The 21,604-nt window shown below is 40.5% G+C and overlaps 1 protein-coding gene across 7 annotated transcripts in view; it reads left to right on the forward strand.

The window, feature by feature from the left end:
• DIS3L2 (DIS3 like 3'-5' exoribonuclease 2) overlaps positions 1 to 21,604 on the forward strand; it is a 348,816-nt gene that overhangs the window by 110,134 nt on the left and 217,078 nt on the right. For 6 of the 7 annotated variants that reach the window (XM_027047786.2, XM_053215958.1, XM_027047801.2 and 3 more), the window contains one exon: positions 12,905 to 13,139. In XM_027047786.2, coding sequence (XP_026903587.1) covers positions 12,905 to 13,139 — 235 coding nt within the window. Of the gene's footprint in view, positions 1 to 12,904; positions 13,140 to 13,932; positions 14,073 to 15,394; positions 15,481 to 21,604 lie in introns of those variants that run through there. The other variant, XM_027047808.2, reaches the window with a different exon arrangement.

Raw genomic sequence — 21,604 nt, forward strand, 5'->3', positions numbered from 1 at the left:
CTGTGACTGGTATATAATGGAAGGAATTGGCAGGTAAGATTAAAATGGTCAAATGCTCCACGGTGGCTCAGTTGGTTGAGCGTCTGACTCTTGATTTTGGCTTAGGTCATGACCTCATGGTTCATGGGATCAGCCCTGTGTCAGGCTGTGCTCTGTCAGGGCTGATGGCATGGAACCTGCTTGGGATTCTCTCTCATCCCCCCCTCCCTTCGTCCCTCCCCCACTCACACGTGCATGTATATTCTCTCAGTGGAGGGGTGCCTGGGTGGCTCAGTTGGTTAAGTGTCCAACTTCGGTTCAGGTCATGATCTCGTGGTTCTTGAGTTCGAGCCCTGTGTCGGGCTCTGTGCTGACAGCTCGGAGCCTGGAGCCTGCTTCGGATTCTGTGTCTCCCCCTCTCTGCCCCTTGCCCACTCAAACTCTTTCTTTCTCTCTCTCTCTCAAAAGTAAATGAACATTAAAAAAAAAAAAAAAAAAGTCAGTGGACCTTCAAAAGGTCTTTGCATGATAAGCCCCAAAACAGAGAATTAGTTTCTCTAGGGAAGAGAAATTTGTGGGAAATTTTTGAGCAATAAGGTAATTTACTGAATTTTTAAAAAATTTTGGAAATCTGTAGGCTGAGACGTGAACATACCAGGGAATTTGTGGAGTTGTAAGAGCACTTTTAAAAAGACAAGGGAAGGATTGGGTTCAGCAGTTAGGAAGAGTCAAGTGTAGTTGTGAGGTTTTAAGGTTGCAAGGCCTGAAAGAAAGTGGTAATGGTGTTGGAAAGAAGAACAGGAAAAGGGAATGCTTTGAGGGGAATGATGAGAGTGGTTTTTGATGTTTTGAGTGTAAGGTAATAGTGGCACATTAAGATGGGGACCGTGTTGGAGGCATTAGATTAGTTATCATTTTAAGTGCTGGGAATATAACAGTGAGCAAACAGACAATGTCCTTGCCTTTGGGGAGCTTGTGTTTTACTGGGAAAGACATAATAATGTGAATAAAACACTACGTGTAGCATGCTCAATAGTGGTAAGTGCTAAAGGGGAAAATAAATAAGAGAGATACATGTTTTGGGGATGGGGTTGAGATTTTAAATAGGGCAACCAAAGAAGGCCTCGTCAAGAAGGTGACTTTAAGAAAGAGTGGAAGGAAGTGAGGGAGCTGTCTTGGGGACCAGCAAATATGTGCCTAACGTGTTCAAGGAATAGCAAAGAGCTGAGGCAGAGAATAGTTGGAGATGAGGTCAGAGGGATCATGGGGTAGAGGTATGGGTCAGGGAGGGCCTGTGTTTCAGTCAGTATTGGAGTTTTAGCTCTGATGGAGGTGGAAAGCCTTGGAGGATTTGGAGCAGAGAATTTGACATGATATGACTTACATTTCATAGACTCACTCTGCTGTGTTGGGAACAGACTGGAAGGGTGTGAGCATAGAAACAGGGAGACCCCTTACGAGGCTGTTGTCTGTATTCAGGTGAGAGATGATGGAGCCTAAACTTGGGTGGCCGTGGTGGCCACAAAGATAGAATTGATAGGATGAGCTAACAGATGTGATGGTGGTGGTGGTCGTGGTGGTGGTGTGTGTGTGAGGTGGGGGGAGGGAGAGAGGGAGAGAGGGCAGGGAGGAAGGGAAGGAAGGAGGGATTGATTGATAATGGTAACAGGATTTTTTGCCTGAGTAACCAGTAGAATGGAAATAGTTTGTTCTGTTCCCGTTAACTAAATAAAAAGGTACTTTTGGATGAACCACCTTAGGCAAACAAAGTTCCCAGTAACACCTATGCCTTTAAGAATGTTTGTAATAGGTCTCTAAAATGATATGTTTCTGGTCATATTTTATAACGAAAGAAGCTTATTGGCAAGCCTTGTCAAGAACTCCCTGTGGAAATATCAATTGCTTTTCTTGGCTTCAAGGTATTTCCTGAACAGTGTATTATACTGTGTCCCAAGTGTGCCATTAAGGGATTTGAAAGTTTGCTAAAACATGTGTGGCAAGTGAGTGTTGTCACTTAAGCCCAGCCAGAGGAGCCAAAAAATGAAAAGCAGCTCGTAGGTGGACTTTGTGACATGCGTTAGCTCTGAATCGGAGGCTCAGGTAGGAGGATAGGCAGGGCGTTGTGTCCCATCCCGCGCACAAAGCCTTTCAGCTGACCCTGTTGTAAACAGCCCATTCAGCAGAAATGGCTTGTAGACATAGGTATGTGTAAATCTTTTGGAAAACCTCCATTATAGCAAGTTGATAGCAACCCTCTGCCCTGGGGGAATGTAATAGAATTTATTCACTTGGAATAGAACCTTCCAGTGCTAATATGGACTTGCTCTTTTTATAAGAGGTGATATAGCACTTTTCAAAGATGGCTTTTATCTTTAAGGAAGGGTTTTTCATTATCAGTCAACAGGAAAACTATGAAATGTTTCACGCTTGGAGTTTGGGTAAGCTAGCATGATGAAAATGTTTCTTGGCATTTTTATTTAGGATTCCGCTGGAATTGTTTCGTTACAGGAATTCTTTCTATTGTTCCCCAGTTTTGAGATACATTATATTAATTATAAAAGGAAGGGAAAGAAACATCGAATCAACATCAAACGTTTATGAAGTGACTAGGTTCTTGGTTCTGGTGACTTTGAGTTGCACTTTCCAGTTGATGTACTTTATAGCTCGGTGCAGATGTTTTCCACCCCCTTTCTGAGGGATGGATTAGTACTTTCACAACTCTGCAGCAATCAGGAAATGCCCAGATCTGGGCCTTTTCTCTTTTTTTATCAGGCATTCACAATTTTTCTTGCCAAAACTATTGTTTTCAAATTGGGGAATGGTGAACTTTATGTTTACATTTGAGTTTACATTGAAACTGGAGTTGTAATATTGATTGGGTGATTGATTGATTGATTGATTGATTGATTGAAAGAGTGTGTGCGTGAGCTGGGGAGGGGCAGAGGGAGAGGGAGAGAGAATCTTAAGCAGACTCCACGCCCAGTGCACAGCCCGATGCGGGGCTCCATCCCACAACCATGAAGTTATGGCCTGAGCTGAAATCAGAGTCAGATGCTTGCTTAACCCACGGAGCCACCCGGGGGCCCCCAAACAGGAGCTGTCATTTAGATATGAAGGCTCAGAATTATTTAAAAAATTTTAAATATTTATTTATTTTTGAGAGAGAGAGAGAGGGAGAGCACAAGTTGGGGAGAGGCCGAGGGGGGGGGGGCAGCGCAGAGGATCCGAAGCCGGCTCTGCGCTGACAGCAGAGAGCCCGATGTGGGGCTCAAACTTGAACTGTGAGATCATGAGCTGAACTGAAGTCGGATGCTTAGCCAACTGAGCCATTCCAGGCGCCACTAGAATTATTTTAGAAAAGTGCATTTATTTAAATGTCTTCCAATTTTATTCATTTGCATTTGGGTCTGTATTTGTATTTTCTTTTTAAGGTGATTAAGTTTCAATTGTGGTAAAGTAATGTGACTTTTTCCTGGCTTCCAGACAGTGTGTTAATGGAGGGCAGTGCAGTCTTCTGCAGTGTCGTTTAGATAGGCATCTGAATTTCGCTGGTTCTTGTTGCTTGGTAGTTATTTTATTCACTTCTTGTCATTTTTTTTTTTTTAAGAACGCTTCTTTTATAATTGATTTAAGCCTTTCTCATTCTCTTCAAAAGAAAGGAAACCAATATTTATTGAGCATGTTTTAAACGCCAAGCGTTTTGGTAGCCTCTGGGGAATATAAGAAATGAATGTGGCGTGGTTTGCTGTCTGGTGGAAAAGCTAAATATGCAGACGAATAAATGGAATATAGCCTGATCAAGAAATCTTACAAATGAAAGAATAGTTAAGGAATAACAGTGAAGCAAAGCAAAAAAATAGAAAATTTCTTAAGAGAGGGAGGTTACCCACAGAAGCATTCACAGAAGAGCTGGATCTTGAATTTTGGGTATTTTCTGGCAGGCAAAAGATGCAGAGGCATTTCCTGCAGTGGATGTTAGTGGTAGGAGCTACGTGTGCAAAGCTCACTCTGAATCTGTTGGCGGGAAATCTCCCATGGGAGTGAGTGTCCAAGACTAAGGATACTGGACACAGAGCCCTAGATCTGTGTGCATGTCACAGCTTTGCCATTTAGAGCTGTGGGACTGTGACATGTCTGACCCTGTTTTTGCCCTCTGAGATAGACATAGTTACTGTCCTGTGTATCACCCAGGGTCATTGTGGGGATCAAATCAGTTAATATGTGAAATGCACAGGGAAGATTGTGCATTAAGAAAATGACAAATGGCAATAAAAGCCTTAGTGTTTAGCATATTCATAAGTATTTAAATTCTCTCTGCTTCACTAACTCCTGTTCCTTGTTGAACCCCCTTTATTTGAGTCTTTTCTCAGGGCTCTATTCTCCACTTCTCTTGTCAGTTGACACTTGGTTGGTCCTGGGGCAGCTTTGGTTAATTGTCAGTCTCCTGTGTTTAATTTCTTCCAGTACACTCTTCCCATCCCCACACCTACATTTCCAGCTGCCATCTGGATGTCCTCACCACCTTGGACATTTTGGGTGTAAAGGCTAAATTTGTTTTTCCCTTAAACAAATATTAAGCTTCAGACACCTGTCCCAAGAGCTTTTCATAAATTATCTCAGTTCCATACTAACCTTCTAATACTGGATACTCTTGTCCTCATTTTAAAGATAAAAAAAAAAAAAAAAAAACAACAAACAACCATCCTGAGATTCAAAGAGATTAAATAGTCTCTTAAACACTGAGAACAAACTGAGGGTTGATGGGGGCTGGGGGAGAGGGGAAAGTGGGTGATGGGCATTGAGGAGGGCACCTGTTGGGATGAGCACTGGGTGTTGTCTGGAAGCCAATTTGATGATACATTATATTTAATATTAAAAAAAGAGATTAAATAACTTTCCCAAAGTGGTATAGCTAGTAAGTGGCAGAGTGTGATGTGAACCCAGTAGTGTTGACTAGAGTTCCTGCTTTTAACCACTTTTCCTGGCTTCCCCACTTCAAAAACTTTATGGTAAAGACCCGACTCATTCGATTGGCATTTAGGGCTTTTCATGTATGCTTTTTCATCCTTCTTTCTCACTCTTACGTACATTGTCACCATTACTTGCCTTTACTAACGGAAAATTGCACCTTCTTATCTCCTTGCTTTTGCATAAATGTCCTTTCCCAGTGTAGTCTTGTCTTTTTCCATGGGTTCACCTGTCAAATCTGGAGGGAGGCAGGACAACATATTGTAATAAGCCTGTACAGGAGTCGAATGGGTCTGTTTTCTACTTTGCTGCACAGTTCTGATGTGTTCTACAAAAGGCTGGACAGTTTCCATTCAGACCAGCAGTATAGTGCTGTACATTCTTGCTAATAACATTTGATATTGTCAGGATTTTCAGTTTTTGCCTACCCGTGGCTTTGTAGTGACATCTCATTGTGGTTATTGTTTTTTTTTAATTTTTTAAAATGTTAATTTATTTTTGAGGGAAACAGAGATAGAGCATGAGCAGCGGAGGGGCAGAGAGAGGGGAGACACAGAATCTGAAGCAGGCTCCAGGCTCTGAGTTGTCAGCACAGAGCCCGACACAGGGCTTGAACACAAGAACCGTGAGATCATGACCTGAGTTAGACACTTAACAGACTGAGCCACCCAGGCACCCCTCTGATGACTAATGAGGCTGAGCACCTTTCCATCTTTACTGGCTGGTTAGCATTTCTGTCTTGTAAAGTGCCTTTAAGCCTTTTCCCCATTTCTCTGTTGGATTTTCTGTCTTTCATTGATCTGTAGGAGCTTTTTATGTTCTGGATATGAGCGTATCTATGGCTTATCTTTAACAAATATTTTTAGTGTTATCTTAGAATAGAAGGAAAAATTTTATTTTACTGGAGTTTAATTTATCATTATTTTTTAAGGCAGTGCTTTTGTGTCTGTCTAGTATGTATTTCCCTATATATTTTCTCAGGTAGTGTTTCCTAAAATTCTGCCAGTCTTTTATAGTAGCTTCTTCCGTAGTCATTTTCTACTTACATAATTGCATAGGGTCTCTGATTTGGCAGACATTCTTGTGTTCGAAGTAGGGGGATTCTACAAAGTGTTTTGCCATTCCTTTGCTAAACAGGGCTTATGTTCCTCTTAAAGTACAGAAGTCATGATGCACCCATCCTCTTTTCTAAAAGGTGTGTCTCCTTCTCTCTTGTGTCTCTGAACTCAAGATTCTGGGCTTAGGCCTCTACCTTTCCTTTCAATAGTAAGCTTCTCATAGGCTTCCCTTAATTTCATTCTAAGAGTTATCAGGCCTCCTCCCTGGTACTGCTGAAGAGGCCAGATTACTGCTGTCCATCCCCCAGAGCATAAGGATTATAGCCTGATGGAGAAAGGGGATCGTCTGGTCCTCTCATCGCACTGTGACACCATTCTGTCACCCAATTTTACATCCCAAAAGGAGATGATAGGTAGATGACAGACTTATCCTTGGTCAAGCTGACTGCAGGGTATCTCTGACAAATATTTCTGTGTGCATGTGTGTGCGCATTTGTATTTGGGAAGGAGGGTTTCAGGAATTCAAAATTAAAAAGTATTGTAGAGTGCTGTTGTTTCTTGAGCATTTTTAGTAGCTTCAAGTGACACTTTTATTTCAGAGCCATATGCCCCAGTTGATATCTGCCTGTATTTTCCTTGTTTATTTTTGTTAGCAGGGTTTATGTGATGCTCATCCTACCCTGTTCATGGAACAAGACAGAGAGAGAAAAAGTTCTGTGTGACCCAGTGATTTGCTTCCCTCACTGATCCATTTCTGTCCTGTCCTCCAGAGACTAGACTAAACCTCCAAGGGAGAATAACCCCAGTTGCAGCATGCACTGGGAGTAAGACGTACAGTCAGCTGCCTCACCCTCGGGTCTGTGGAGGAACCCAGAGGAGTTTTTAAAGTCCTCAGTTCACCAGGTCAGTGATATATCCATTTTCTTCAGGGCCCCCCTCTTTCACTCTGAGCCCAGAGCTCCAAAATATTCATCAGCCTGGACTGGTGGCCTTCAGCACCAGACCCTTGACTCTCCCTACCTGTGCTTTCTTACAGAGTTTTTTCTGTCTACTTAGATGTGTATTTTTCTGTGGAGGAAGGGTTTACAGCTTTCATCGGATTCTCAGAGGGATCTGCTAAAGGTCAAAGCTGAAAACCACTGAGTTGGACTTTTCAACATTTTCAAGGTCAATCCCACAGAAGAAGTGCTCTTACTTTACAGATCTAAGGAAAATTGGGCTACTGGTTTCTGACCCACATACTCTTGTGTCTGGAAACCATTGTGAAAGTTCTTTTGCATCCTGATCATATTTTATACTCATTTTTTCAACCCATTTACCCATCTGTTTGGTGATAAAATATGGAGCACCTAGAATGATTCTGCAAGTTGCTATAGAATATACAAAGATATATAAGATACAACTGGTAAGCATGTGAGGTAATGGATCATGCTAATCATATATGTACGTAGCACTAACATAGTGAAGAAATGGCAAAGTGCCATAGAGGTACATATAAATTGGTTTGAGTCTTCAAAACAGGGAGAGATTACTCTTGCCTGGGGCAGGTAGTGGGGAGGAACTGGGGAGACTGTGCAGTGGACTCTGGCTTATAGAAAACCAAGCCAATTGGACGAAGCCTTGGGAGACAGATTTTAGATATGTGGAGATGTTAGATGCAGTGTGCCACCTCCTGTTCTTTGTCCACTCAGATGAGGTTGGGCATACCCTGTGTCAGGCCTAGCCATGCTCACTTCACAGAGTTTTACAGTTTATCAGAGAAGGTAGACTCCGAACAAGTTCTATCCTAATCAGCTGCTGTATTCATTCAATGAACATATATCTGAGTGGCTACGAATTGCTCTTCTCAACTCTTGCAATATAGCAGTGAATAAAATAGCCTCTGTGCTCATGAAACCTACATTTTAGTTGGGAGACAGGAAGTACCTAAGCATGTAATATATTGCCAAGTAGGGATAAGTACAGTGATGAAAAATAAAGCAGGGCAAGAGGATAGAGTAATGACAGCCAGGTGGGGCTGTTTCAGTTAACGTGATCGGGGAAGGCCTCTCTAAGAAAAGGACATTTGAGGAGAGACGTGAACAAAACGAAGAGATTGAGACCTAAAAATAGCTGGGCACAGAGTTTTGTAGGTTGAGGGAATAGCAATGCAAAAGCCTCGGGGTGGATGGTTTTAGTGTTCTGGGAATAGCAAGAAGATCTCTAGGATTGGGGTGTAATTTGCAAGGAAGAAGTTATAGAAAATGAGACTGGAACAGTAACAGGGGCCTGATTTGACAAGGCCTTGTGGCATGATAATGGAATGGTGTTGGAAGCCATTGGGGGAATGACATGATCTGATTTATGTTTTAAATTTTTTAAAATGTTTGCTTATTTTTTGGGAGAGAGAGAGAGAGAGCAAGTGAGGGAGAGGCAGAGAGAGAGAGGGAGACACAGAATCCACAGCAGGTTCCAGGCTCCAAGCTGTCAGCACAGAGCCCGATGTGGGGCTTGAACCCATGAGCTGTGAGATCATGACCTGAGCTGAAGTCAGATGCTCAGCCAACGAAGCCACCCAGGAGCCCCCTGATTTATGTTTTAAAAGCATCACTGTAACTGCTTTGGTCCAAAATGGAAATCAGGAGACTGGTTATCACAGTAGTTCAGCAAGGAGATAAAGGTTGCTTGTGCAGTAGCAGTGTAAATGTCAAGAAGAGATATTTGAAAGGAAGGACCAGCGGGCTCTTCTGATGGATTGGATGTGGGGCATGAGAAGAAGGTGACATGTTCTGGTGCCATCTGCTGAGAGAGCAAATGCTGGGAGAGGAGTGGGTTCTAGTGGGGACTAGTTGGCTTTCTCATTTCAGGTGCCAACAAATATCCAAAGGAAGGTGTCAGGTAGGCAATTGGATAGGAGTCTGGCATTCAGGGGAAAGGTCGAGGCTAGGCATTTAATTTCGGGAGTTAATAGCATATAGAGAAGTTTAAAGCCATGAGACTGGATGAAATCACCTGGGGAGTGAGTGTAAATGGATCCTGTCCCTAGTGTTGTTTAACGTGCTCCTCTGATCCCTGTTTCAGGTCAGATTCAAGGTCAGTTTGGGGGAAAAATACTTTATGGATAATGGTATGTATTTACAATTATAATCCATCAGGAAGCACTATGGTTCTTTCTCTTTTTAAGATATTTATATTGATTAGTCAGTACAGGTATTGCTACTCTGATTCATTTATTATAAAACTCCATCCCCATCAGGTTATGACTTAATTGGTTTCAGCAACCATTGATAATCATTTCCTAAATCCATTATTTCAATAGGGATGGCAAAATGTGATATTGAACGTCTTTCCTTCCTTCTTAACTAGCTGAAACTCTTCAGTCAAGAAGAACTTTACTTCATCAGTTATTTGGTTAACCTGAGGTAGGTTGTACAGGAAAGGGGATAAATGCTTAAGGTTGACCAGTGAGAGCTTTTTCATGGTGATTCCTGAGTTTTTTAGATAAGATCCTAGTAGCCTTTGATAGCTTCCTTATTTTCCTGGTGTGACAAGATGTTCCAGGTTCATCTTATCTATTTTCTGCTCCAGACTTGAATTAGCCATTTCTCTAAGGGTCCTGCAACCCTCACTCTTAACCAGTGTGTGATATGGAGTAGTTTTAGAGTGTCTTTTTTATCCTGTGGTCTTATGATGATCTTTAAAAAAAAAAATTTTTTTTTAAATGTTTATTCATTTTTGAGAGATGGAGAAAGACAGAGCATGAGTGGGGGAGGGGCAGAGAGAGAGGGAGACACAGAATCCGAAGCAGGCTCCAGGCTCTGAGCTGTCAGCACAGAGCCCAAGCCGGGGCTCAAACCCATGGACTGGGGGGTCATGACCTGAGCTGAAGTTGACGCTTAACTGCCTGAGCCACCCAGGCGCCCCAATCTTTTACATTTTTAAAGAATGTATTTCTGTTCTTTCATGTGCTGGTATAACAAAATAGAATACAAATACTTCTAAATACAGGATATTAATTTATATTTTTACTACATATTTTCGAATGACTTGATTCATGAAGTCCTGCCTCTGAACAACATTTTTGATACAGTAACTCAAAAGTAAATTTAGTGCCTAAAATACTAATTCTTAAATGTAGCTAATCTAAACCATGGAGATTGTCATAAAGTCAGAACCAGGCTCTGGTTTTAAAATGTGCTATACAATCAGGCTTGGCATACTGTGGTTATTGCTTTCCCCTGATCTCCTCTTCGCATTGACTTTTATTTGAACCTTTTACTTTTGAGCCAAAGCATAATCCTTTCTTTTTCTTATGGATCATTAGTTTTATTTATTTTTTAATATGAAATTTATTGTCAGATTGGTTTCCATACAACACCCAGTGCTCATTCCAACAGGTGCCCTCCTCAATACCCATCTCCCACCCCCCATCAACCCTTAGTTTGTTCTCAGTTTTTAAGAGTCGACCCTATGACCCAGCAATAGCACTGCTAGGAATTTACCCAAGGGATACAGGAGTGCTGATGCATAGGGGCACCTGTACTCCAATGTTTATAGCAGCACTCTCAACAATAGCCAAATTATGGAAAGAGCCTAAATGTCCATCAACTGACGAATGGATAAAGAAATTGTGGTTCATATACACAATGGAATACTACGTGGCAATGAGAAAGAATGAAATATGGCCTTTTGTAGCAATGTGGATGGAACTGGAGAGTGTAATGCTAAGTGAAATAAGCCATACAGAGAAAGACACATATCATATGTTTTCACTCTTATGTGGATCCTGAGAAACTTAACAGAAGACCATGGGGGAGGGGAAGGAGAAAAAAAAAAAAGGGAGGGAGCCAAACCATAAAAGCATAATTCTTAATAGCAGAATCATGGCAATTACAGAATTGTTATGTTTTGCACACACACACACACACACACACACACACACACACAGCATATGGAAAAAGACTACTTTTCGTTGTAGGATAGTTAAGCATTCAAATTTGATAATGTCAGAATTCTGATTCCCCTTGTAAGATTTTCTTCATGGCCTGTGGAAACCAAATCCTTTGTGAAACCATTAGTGGCAGAAATAAATACATAATGGAAACCAAAAGCACGGACTCTTAGCTTAACATCTTTCCAGAAGACTGTATGCTACCAGCGAGTCTAACTCTAGCACGCCAGTCATTCTCTCTCTCTGAGAGAAATTATGTGTGGGAATGGTGCAGAAAAAACAATAGATCAGTGATCCTGTTGTAGCCACCATGCTTTAGACACAGAGTGTGCGCACATACCTCCTGCCTGTGCTTTGGGCTGTTCTGACAATGCTCAAGGGTGTAAATTCTTTGAGGATGGTCAGGGGCAGATCTTCCCGTTACTGAATTTGCCAGACACAGATGTCAAGTTCTTTTTCTTCTCTAACTTGTCAGCAAATTCTGTTTTTTGAATGATCTACGTTGGGTCAGGTGTGAAAACCGGACTTACGTGATAAGCGGAGTTGGGTTTATGATTGTATATTAATTTAAAGACCCAACTATGGCTTTACTCTTATGTTCTCATGCAGTAAGAGGCCTAAGGGGATCTTTTTAGAGATTTCTGGCCTAACCAGCTGATTTTTTTTCTTTTACTATCAAAGGAAAGGAACCTTCAAACTTCTCATAATGAAATAATGAACAAATGGATGAATGAAACAATGAACAAATGATTGAATGAATCTGACAACAGTCAAAACATGGCAAGAGTTGAAAGAAAATTTCATTAAATATATTCAGAAATTGGGAATCAAGAAAATGCTATCAAAGGGCACAATTTTACTCTGGAAAATTATTGCTTACACGTTTTTCTGTTACCGCATTTTCTTGAAGTCACTTTTTTAAAAACTTGGGAATATATTCTTAGAATCTTTATTCTGATTGTGAATACCTTTGTAGTATTTTACTTTGATTTTCTGGCTGAATATAATATTCATTGTCTGGGGATGGTTATGTTGTTAATTGGAATCTGTGACATGAAAATGTTTTGGGAAAGATTTCTTTTAATAGCTTTCTCTGCCTTGTGTGAAACAAAGACCCCTTATTAATATGATCTTTGTGTGGTCTAATTCAGATGTTAATCTGGCTTGTTGAAGGCAGGCATCTAACTTGAAACTTTAAGTTTAAACTTAGAAAAATATTAGACCTCTCAAATATAGACACATTGAGAAACTGCTACAGACATCCATAGAAATCAAATGCCATAGAAATCAAAGTATTGACATATGACTGTTATGTGACAAATTCATTAAGTGGATTAGTATCTGGACTCTTCTTCTGTTTGCTTTACTCCTTTTCTTTTTTTTGAAAATATTGTCATATAATGCTTCCTTAGTTCTATAAATATCCATCAGTTGTGTGCTTTGTATACTGATTTCAAGCCTCAAAATGGAGAATTAAGAGTTTACATTTTTTATGAGAACATTTATAAACTCTTATTTACAGTTAATTTTGTTTTTTTCCATTTCACCTTATATTCTTGTGGCTTCATTTGGGAGCACAGTAACATACTATGTTGAGTTCTTTTATCACCTCTGAAGATACTCATTGATCCCTTGTGATGAGCCCTTGTGAAGCAGCATAGTCCTTGTGGTATTCAGGGCCTGTGATGAGGGGATGAAAATGTACATCAGAAAAATGAGGAGTAGATATGACATTAATCTTGGGCACCTTGAGGAGCTGAGTGCCACCCTGGCATTGCTGAATTGATCATTTCCATAAGGTGGTCCGTGTACCTGGAAAATAAATATTTTTTTTCAGGCTACATGTCCATTGCTTTGAGCTTCTGAGTGTGCAGTTTTTTTCCTTCAGAAAGGAAAATGAAAAAAGCTAAATCTGTTATTTCCTGTTCTTCCCTCCAGTGATTTAGCAGAACTTTTCTATTTTCTTCAGGTAATTAAACCAGAGAGCAATGACAAAGAAACAGAAGGTACCGATGAATTAGATCTCCCTGAAGAGCTCTGTGGAAGCCATCTCCCGCAGCAGTCCGTGAAAGGCTATAATGACAGTCCTGATGTCATTATAGAGGCTCAGTTTGATGACAGCGACTCAGAAGATGGACATGGCAACACACAGAATGTTCTGGTTGATGGTGTTCAGAAACTCTCAGTTTGTGTTCATGACAAAGGTGAGTACTGGATTGCTGCCTGACATTTTATTTTACACTAACCTGATTGTTTTCAGTTTTGGGAGTCTCTCTGTGCTACAGACCTAATCACATGGTACATTTGGGACCTTCCCAATTTCTAACCAGTGGCAGCTTTTAGGACAGCTTCTGGCTGCTGGTTCCTGTGGTTAGTGGTTGCTGTTGTCCTTTCCTAATGGGTCTTGGGTTGTATTGATAGCCAACCTTGACATTTCCTGTGATGTGCCCAGTCCACCCCTGTGGCTCATATGAACAGAATTAAACTGATCTTTCAAATCCAAAAAAGCACTTCATTTTGCCCTTCATTTTGCTTTAACTCAGTATCTTTTTGTCATTGGTGGTGGGACCGGATCACCTTAAATTTGATAAGTAGATTATCTTTTCAAAGTGTTTTGATTCTAAACCTTGAAAAAACCCAGTCTTGTTGTCTCTAATCAAAATCTAAGCCATGTGTCCTCCGGATGCAGAAGAAAGCAGTTGCAAACACACTGGGGGAGAGCCATGACCAAGGGCCTAGCGGACTCTAGGAGACTAAAGGGAAAGTAGCCCCCCCAAATTGGAATATTTTACTGGATAGATGTCTAAGACATTAAATACAGGGAGTATATTTTCCAGCCAAATTGAGTTCTATCTGTACTATGAAATGGAAACGATTGACCTGGCTAGGCCAACTAGATTATGAGGTTGGTTTTGTTTTGTTTTGTTTTGTTTTGTTTTTTTCATCAGGAAGAGGTTTCTGGCACAGTCCCCTTGAAAGGCTAGAAGAAATGCCAGAAGATTACTAAAAGAGGATGTTTTATGGACACCTTGTGATAGGGACTGGTGAGCGTATCTCACTGACATCCTGAAGTAAGCTGGAGGTGATTTCAGGAAGTGACCGCATAAGGATCACCCTGTCTCTTCACTGCTGATGAGGTAGTGACGTGGGGTGGTGAGCATTTTCTGAAAACATGCCTAGCTTTTTGGTGCCAAGTGCTGTTCATTCAGAAGGACTTTCCAACTGTGAAATTCCTTTTGGATGAAGAGACTACTGCAGTGGCCCACCAGGTACACTGACCTGAGGCACCCAGGTTCCTTTTGTTTGGTGGCTTGCTTAGTTAACTAGTGATTTACTGTTCAAGACCCAGCCAATTTCGGTTGGATGTTGTTCCTCGCGATTTCATTCTTCTGGTGTTTTTTCTTTCTTCCTTTAAAACTGGTTGGATACCGTGACCCTCTTCTGAGAGTGCATTTATATAGTAACGACGTCAGTACTGTGAGTCATGTCCTCTCTGTGAGAAGAGAGGGAAATAACCAGGACTCCAGATAGCTAAATTCTCCGTCGACAAGATCACCAAGGGAGAGAGATACTTGCAGGACAAGGCCAGGCAAAGGAGCACTTGAAAACTTATTTAGTATTTGGTCCAAAACTACTTCATGGAAACCTAGCTCTGGTGATTGGACTTGGCAGACCTCAGGAGCCTCTTTTCCCCTGGGCTCCAAGTTGAAGGGAGAAGATGCCTTGATTTCTTATTAGTGGTTCGTACCAATACAAAGGCAAGGAAGTGTTGGTGGATGGGAGTGATGACAGAGTTGATGTCAGGGTGGATGCTAATAACCTACTTTGCCCTTTGTTTGGGAAATCCTAATGCCAGACTTGTTCTTGATTTGTCCTCTGTTGTAATTCCCCTCCTTCTCTCTTATAGGTAAATATCACTGAACCCTTTACATGTCTACTGTATGCATGTTTTTTCCTTACTCTTTTTATGGTTTTCCTACCTTACTGTTGTTTATATTGCTTCCTTACTAGGCCTGACTGAGGGAATGGCCTTAATTCTTCCCGCAGTATGTGGTACAAATTTTTCTTTCCTGCTAGCCTCTAAATAGAGAGTTTGTGAAACCACATGGCTGTTTCTCATTTCTTGCCCTCTTGATATTTAGGAAAATGGCAATTTGCTCTTTTAAAAATCACGGTGTTTTTTAGGACATTTCAACCAGCTTCTCTTCTCTGGATAACATAAAATCTGGTTACAGTTAGGATGTTAGTACTTTTTGCACCATTTAAGGTTTTGAAATTTGTTATTGAAACAAACCATAACCTTAAGAACATCATAAACTTTTCCTAAGACTTCTAGAAAGGTTCTTTGCTTTGTGCGTAATTGCAAACGGTTATTAATCTTAGTTCACACTTGTGTTCCAAAGAGCGTTTTTTATTTGTTTATTTTGTTTTAATCTCACGTTTCTTTTATCTAAAACAGACGTTACCTGTTGCATGTGTCCACAATGTATAACCCTGTGTGCCCAGGAAACATTCCTGTCTTTGCTGTAACTACCAGTTTCTCTGGTAAGTGCGCAGAGAGCCCGAGGGTCTGCCACAAAAGTCTATTGTTGCATGAAGAAAAAAGTTTCTCTGGGCACCTCAGACCTGACCAGTAGTTTCTTCTAGGAAGACAGCATGGATAGGCATCACCCTCAGCCCCTGAGACAGAGTGGGCCAATGAGCTGGGCCCCTTTCGTAGGTCCAGCCCCACAGGCTCCCAAGGCTCAGCTTTTGGCGCTTTCCAGACAGCAGCTTTGTTGTCGGCACAGAAATCTGCCATCTGGGTAGAGACTGGGGACAACCCAAATAAATTTTCCTTGTTATCAGATATTTGGGTAATGGTTGCCTGGTTAGCAAACTCCAAAGGATAAAAATCATGATGGCCAAGTGATACCATAGCTCTGCATCTTTCATCCTCAGGAATTTGAAGAGCAGTTTTGGCCTCTGAATCTTCGTGCTCACAACCTCATCAGGTTTGATGTACATTTCCTGTCCTCTGTCCTTGCTGGGTCTGCCCGAGATCTTGTTCAGTTTTCTGGTCTGGAGACAAGCCTCTACCAGTACCCTGATGACTGAACATGGGCTTGAATGTAGAGCCAGTGACCCTTTCACTTGTCTTCTATCTCCTGGCCACCTCCAGCTCTTTTCTGGAGGAAGAATCTGCATGGAATCCTTGATCCCTTTTGAGAGTTGAATCTTACTACTCCTTCCAGGGCCTGCCCCAGTTGGCTTCGGGATCAGGATGAGACCTTTTTTCTCACTTAAGGTTCGTCTCCTTCCAATGACACGCCCGTTCAGTGCCTCTGTTTAAGTCCCATTCCCTTGGATGAAAAGTGACTGTATTTCCCTTTGGGTAAGAAAAGAGGACTCGTATGATTATTCTCTTGTGGTACTTCTGGGTTATTTAAATACCAAGAACCCATTCTTCGAATCCATTCTTTGTTAGAGCTAAATTTCTTCTGTTTCCAGGTTCTGAGATCACATTTTCCCTAAATGATAATTAGTGCAACTAGAAGGCAGTCAGGTTTAGTTCAGAAATTATATCGAAAATTAAATATACTTTCCCGTCAACCACAATTTGGGACAATGTTTTGAAATCTCATTTTAAAAAAGGTAAAGCCATATCCAGACCTGTGTTAGAAGGGTACAGTGGAATTTTGGCTTCTCTGTCTTTTAGACTCAGTGGGCAATGCAGTCCTATCAGGTGTGATTCAGGTAGAGGCATTTGGTCAGGACCTAGAATGTCTAAGGCCCAAATCCTGTGCTAGACTAGCCATTCCTCCCTGTGAAGTCCCCAAAAGAAATATATGCACAAAGGATATATATTCTGCAAGGCAGAGAAGCAGTTCTTTATTAATTGAGGCTTTGACCCAAGCCAGAATGGTTCCGGCAGTCTACACCTCCACCAGCAGTGCCTGAGACTTCTTACATCATCTCATTCCTGCCAACAGCCAGAATTATCCAGCTTTCTAGTTTTTGTAATCTAGGTTACGTTCTGCAGATTGCCCTTCTATATCATTTGCCTATTGTTCTATCAGGGTTACTGTTCTCTTGTTGATTTGTAGGAATTTCTGACCTATTCTCTATAATAATCACATTTCCATTTTTGGCATTACAAATATCTCCTGCCATTCTGTCATTTAGTCATTTCTCCACTAACCTTGTGATGTCTTTTATTGAACAAAACCCTTAATTTTAATGTGATAGAATTAATTGTGTACTTTATGGGTTTTTAAGCTTTTCCCTATTCTTAGTTCAAACAGATGTTCTCCAGTATAATCTTTTTTTAACTCCATAGTTTTGCCATTTGTTTAACTTTATAATGTGGATTCTTTATTTATGGAGATTATTACCTGGTTTCTTTCTAAATCTATTTCAGATATTGAGCCATCTTAGGAATTCAAAGATGTCCTTGAATTCTTGGATAAATTCTATTCAGTCCCAATGTATTATTACTTTTTAAATACACTCTTGGATTTACTTAGGTAATATTTAGGGCAGAATTTTTCTGTCATGTTAAATAGACCTATCATTTTGTTGTCATTATCTGATTTTTAGAATCAAGAGTATATTAGCTTCATGAAATGTTCTGGTCAGTTTTTGGTTTTCTTATTTTTCCAAAACAGGTTGTGTAGGATAGGAATTCCTTAAAATTTGGTAGAACTTATTGTAAAATTGTTTGCACCTGCTGTTTTTTTAGAAGGCAAGATCTTTGCTCTTTTCATCGCTTTTATACTGACTGATCTGTTCAACTTCTTTCTTTTTGTGCCAAGTTTGGCATAATTTAATGGGAACTTATCTTTTTGAATTTATTAGCCTAGAGATAATCCTGATACTTTTTAATAGTTCTTCATTATTTAAGAAAACTTCTTGTGCCTGTGCTTTTGCCTCCCATTTCATTCTGTATTTTGATTATTTGAATCTTTCTTTTTTTCTTGGTCACCTTTTTTTTTTAAGTTTATTTATTTTGAGAGAGAGTGAGTGCAAGTGGGGGAGGGAGAGAAATCAGAAGCAGGCTTCACGCACTGTCAGTGTGGAGCCTGATGTGGGGCTCAGTCTCACAAACTGAGATCATGGCCTGAGCTGAAATCAAGAGTCTTGCCGCTTAACCAACTGAGTCACTCAGGTGCCCCTTTCTTGGTAACCCTTGCTTGCCAAAGATCTCTCTTACTCATCTTTTCAAGGAACATGCTTTTTGGTTGTGTTATTTTTCTCTGTTTATTGTTGATGATGCTGTTCTGTATATCATTGATACTTGCCCTTATCTTTGTTAGTTATTAAAGTTTATTGAGAGAGAGAGAGAGAAAGAGAGAGAGAGAATGTGAGTGAGTGGGGGAGGGGCAGAGAAAGAGAGAGGGAGAAGGAGAATCCCAAGCAGGCTCCATGCTGTGAGCACAGAGCCCAACGCGAAGTTCGATCTCATGAACTGTGAAATCATGACCTGAGCCAAAACCAAGAGTTAGACGCTAAACCAACTTAGCCAGCCAGGGGCCCCTTATCTTTGTTATTTAATTCTCTATTTGAGGGGTTTGCTTTTTTGCCCTTCTCCTAACTTCTTAAGTTGAATACTTAGCTTATTACTTTTAACCTCTCCTGTTTCCTTTGAACTGTTTTCAGAGCTATAAATTTCCCCCCAGATACTTCTTTAGCTGTATTCCAAGGATTTTGATATATAGTATCTTTATTATTAGTTAGTTCTAAGTATTTAATTTCCTTATAATTTCTTCCTTAACTAAATTGTGGCTTGGTATATTTTGAAGTTGTATTGTTAGGGGTGCATGTGTGTATACTAGGCTATAGCTTGATATATTTTTGTATATATGCATACCCATGTTGTATTTACACATAATAATCACAATCACTGATACTTATTGAGTATTTACTGGGTGCTAGGCCCTGTCTAAGTACAGTTGACCCTTGAACAACAAATGGGGGCTGGGGCACTGAACTCCCCTGTAGTCAAAAATCCACGTTCAACTTTTGACCCCCCCAAAACTCAACTACGAATAGCCTACTATTGACTGGAAGCCTTACCAATAACATAAGCAGTTGATTAATGCATATTTTGTATATTTATTACATACTCTTTTCTTAAATAAAGTAGGCTAGAGAAAAGAAAATGTTATTGAGAAAATCAAAAGGAAGAAGACATACATTACTATATGTATATATACTATATTATATACTATATGTATATAATTACATTATTATTTACATTACTATATGTATTTATTAAAAAAAAATCCACATGTAAGTGGACCCGGGCAGTTCAAATGTTCAAGGGTCAACTATATTTATAATTAATCCTCATTATGTTCAGTTATTTTTTCTTACAACATTCCTAGTATCTGTTTCAGGAATATTAACAGTATTTATCTCAGAGATACTTGTAGCTTTTTATTTCCAAAGCACAGGAATGATACACAGTTGGTAAGTATACTTTAGAAGAGTCCCCCAGTAGCTTTCTAAAAAATATCAATGCCTGGATACCACCCTAGGCATTCTGATTCTAGTTGATCTGGTATGTTTAAAAAGCTCTCCAGAGAGCCAAGGACTCTACCATGTAGCCACAATTGAATGGTTCTAGACTTGTCCTCTTAACCATTATGCTATATATCCCTCTTCATAGCTACCAATACTCATAGCACAGGTTAAATATTTCATGGTGGCTCAGCCCTCGGTAGAATAATTTGATTGAGTCAAGGATCATCAATAGGTACTAAAACTATTACTCTATAAGCCTTTTTCTTGTGTAACTTACCTTCAGGTATTTTATATTCTATGTCTCTTTGACATGGCATGGAGCAGGAGTGCTATTAGTGGTAACCTGGGACAGTGGAAATGGCAGTAGACTTGGGAGTAAGATGAGCAAGTTTGCAGTGTCCACTGTGCTTCTGAAATAAGGGAGTTGGGCAAAATTATGCCAGAAGTTCCATCTAGCTAAAAAGTTCTGTGATGAAATATATATTCTGTAATATTAAGGGTTTAGTCAGAGACGTTGTGACAAGTCATGGAAAGAAATGGTTTTGGAGTTTCTTCTATTGGTGCCTGCCCGGTCTCAAAACCGTCCCAGGCTGTGCCACTTACCTTTGCCATTGGTTTAGTCATCCAATGACTAGGATGTTGCTGGTGCTCTGCTGAGCCCAAGCCTGACGAAGGTGAAAGGATGGTGAATGCATGCTTCCATCCATCTCAAGTGTTTTCACCAAGAGCCTGCCAAGTGCCAGGCACCTTCTGTAGCCCTGTCCTCAGTACTTGGGGAGCTCTTCAGGAAGTACCTCCCTGCTGACGCCTACTGCTCCTCTTCACCCCCTCACCCTTGTTTTCCCGACAGCTGACCCCAGAGCTGCTTTGTCTGCCTGTGGGAAGGTTAATGCTGATTACAGTAATTTAAATGAATTGCTTGCTGTTTATGTCTTTTTGTCTCACTGCACAGCAAGCCGTACTATTGTCTGTGTATCAGATAATTTCTATTTTGAGTTTTCATTAACTTATTTATACCTATCTCATCTCTGCTGTATTGTTCACCGAGCACAGCACCTCTAGGGTCTCTGGGCTGACTGCTGCCCTGTTCTCGTCTTGTACCGTCCTCCAGAGCATATGAGCTGCAGAAAGAAAGTGCTGAATCAGCTCCCCACATTCTGCAAGTCTCCCCACATTCTGCAAGTGATGTGAGAGTCAGAAACACTACAGAGTGTAAAAGATATGACTGCAGCCTATTTAGAAGATTTTGTGGTTCATCTTACTGTGGACATGAAATTAGGTGCTTTTCAGCTGCTATTTTGTGATGTGTAATATTTTTATTTATTTAAAGTTTATTTATTTATTTTGAGAGAGAGAGCCCAAGTAGGGGAGGGTCAGAGAGAGAGAGTGGGAGAGGGAATCCCACTAACAGCACAGAGCCTGATTCAGGGCTCGATCTCATAAACCATGAGATCATGACCTGAGCTGAAATCAAGAGTTGGACACTTAATCGACTGAGCCACCTAGGTGCCCCAGTGTACTTATTTCTAGTTGTGTTTCTCTGCACATTTAAGGAAAATTTCAGGTTTCATAGTGATTTGTTGGGTGTTAATGAAGCTAATGAGATTATAGTAGATATAATCACAGTGGAAATACTGAGAAAAAAGTGGAATTAACCTCTAAAATGTACTTGTTTATACTTTAAATCTAAGATCTTAGAAAATTCTAGAAAACACATTAAAAAAACACATAAGCACACATTCTGTTAGTCATTAGAGCAAGGGTTAGCCAACGTATTCTGTAGAGGGCCATACAGTAAATATTTTCAGTGTTGTGGCCACACACACAGGCACAACATGAACAGACATGGCTGGATCTGGCTTGCTGGCCAGCTTCGTCGCTGATCCCTGCTTTACATCAGGAGAGAACGAGAATGAAAAGAACAAATAATGTCTTAGTATCATTTCGAGGAGAGTTTTGATCTTATGGACCTTCTGAGACAGTCTCAAACCATACTTGGAGAGCCCCTGGTTTAAACTATTGGAATTGATAGTTGCCGAACAGGACTTTAATGTGTTTTAATTATTTTTTATTGTTAGGAAATTCAACAGTTCCTTGTTTTAAGTGGTTATTGGATTGGTTTATTTTCTTGTTTTTTCCTGTGGGGTACTAATTATAATAATTC

The sequence above is a fragment of the Acinonyx jubatus genome, chromosome C1, assembly GCF_027475565.1.
Source record: "Acinonyx jubatus isolate Ajub_Pintada_27869175 chromosome C1, VMU_Ajub_asm_v1.0, whole genome shotgun sequence".
Taxonomy (NCBI): domain Eukaryota; kingdom Metazoa; phylum Chordata; class Mammalia; order Carnivora; family Felidae; genus Acinonyx; species Acinonyx jubatus.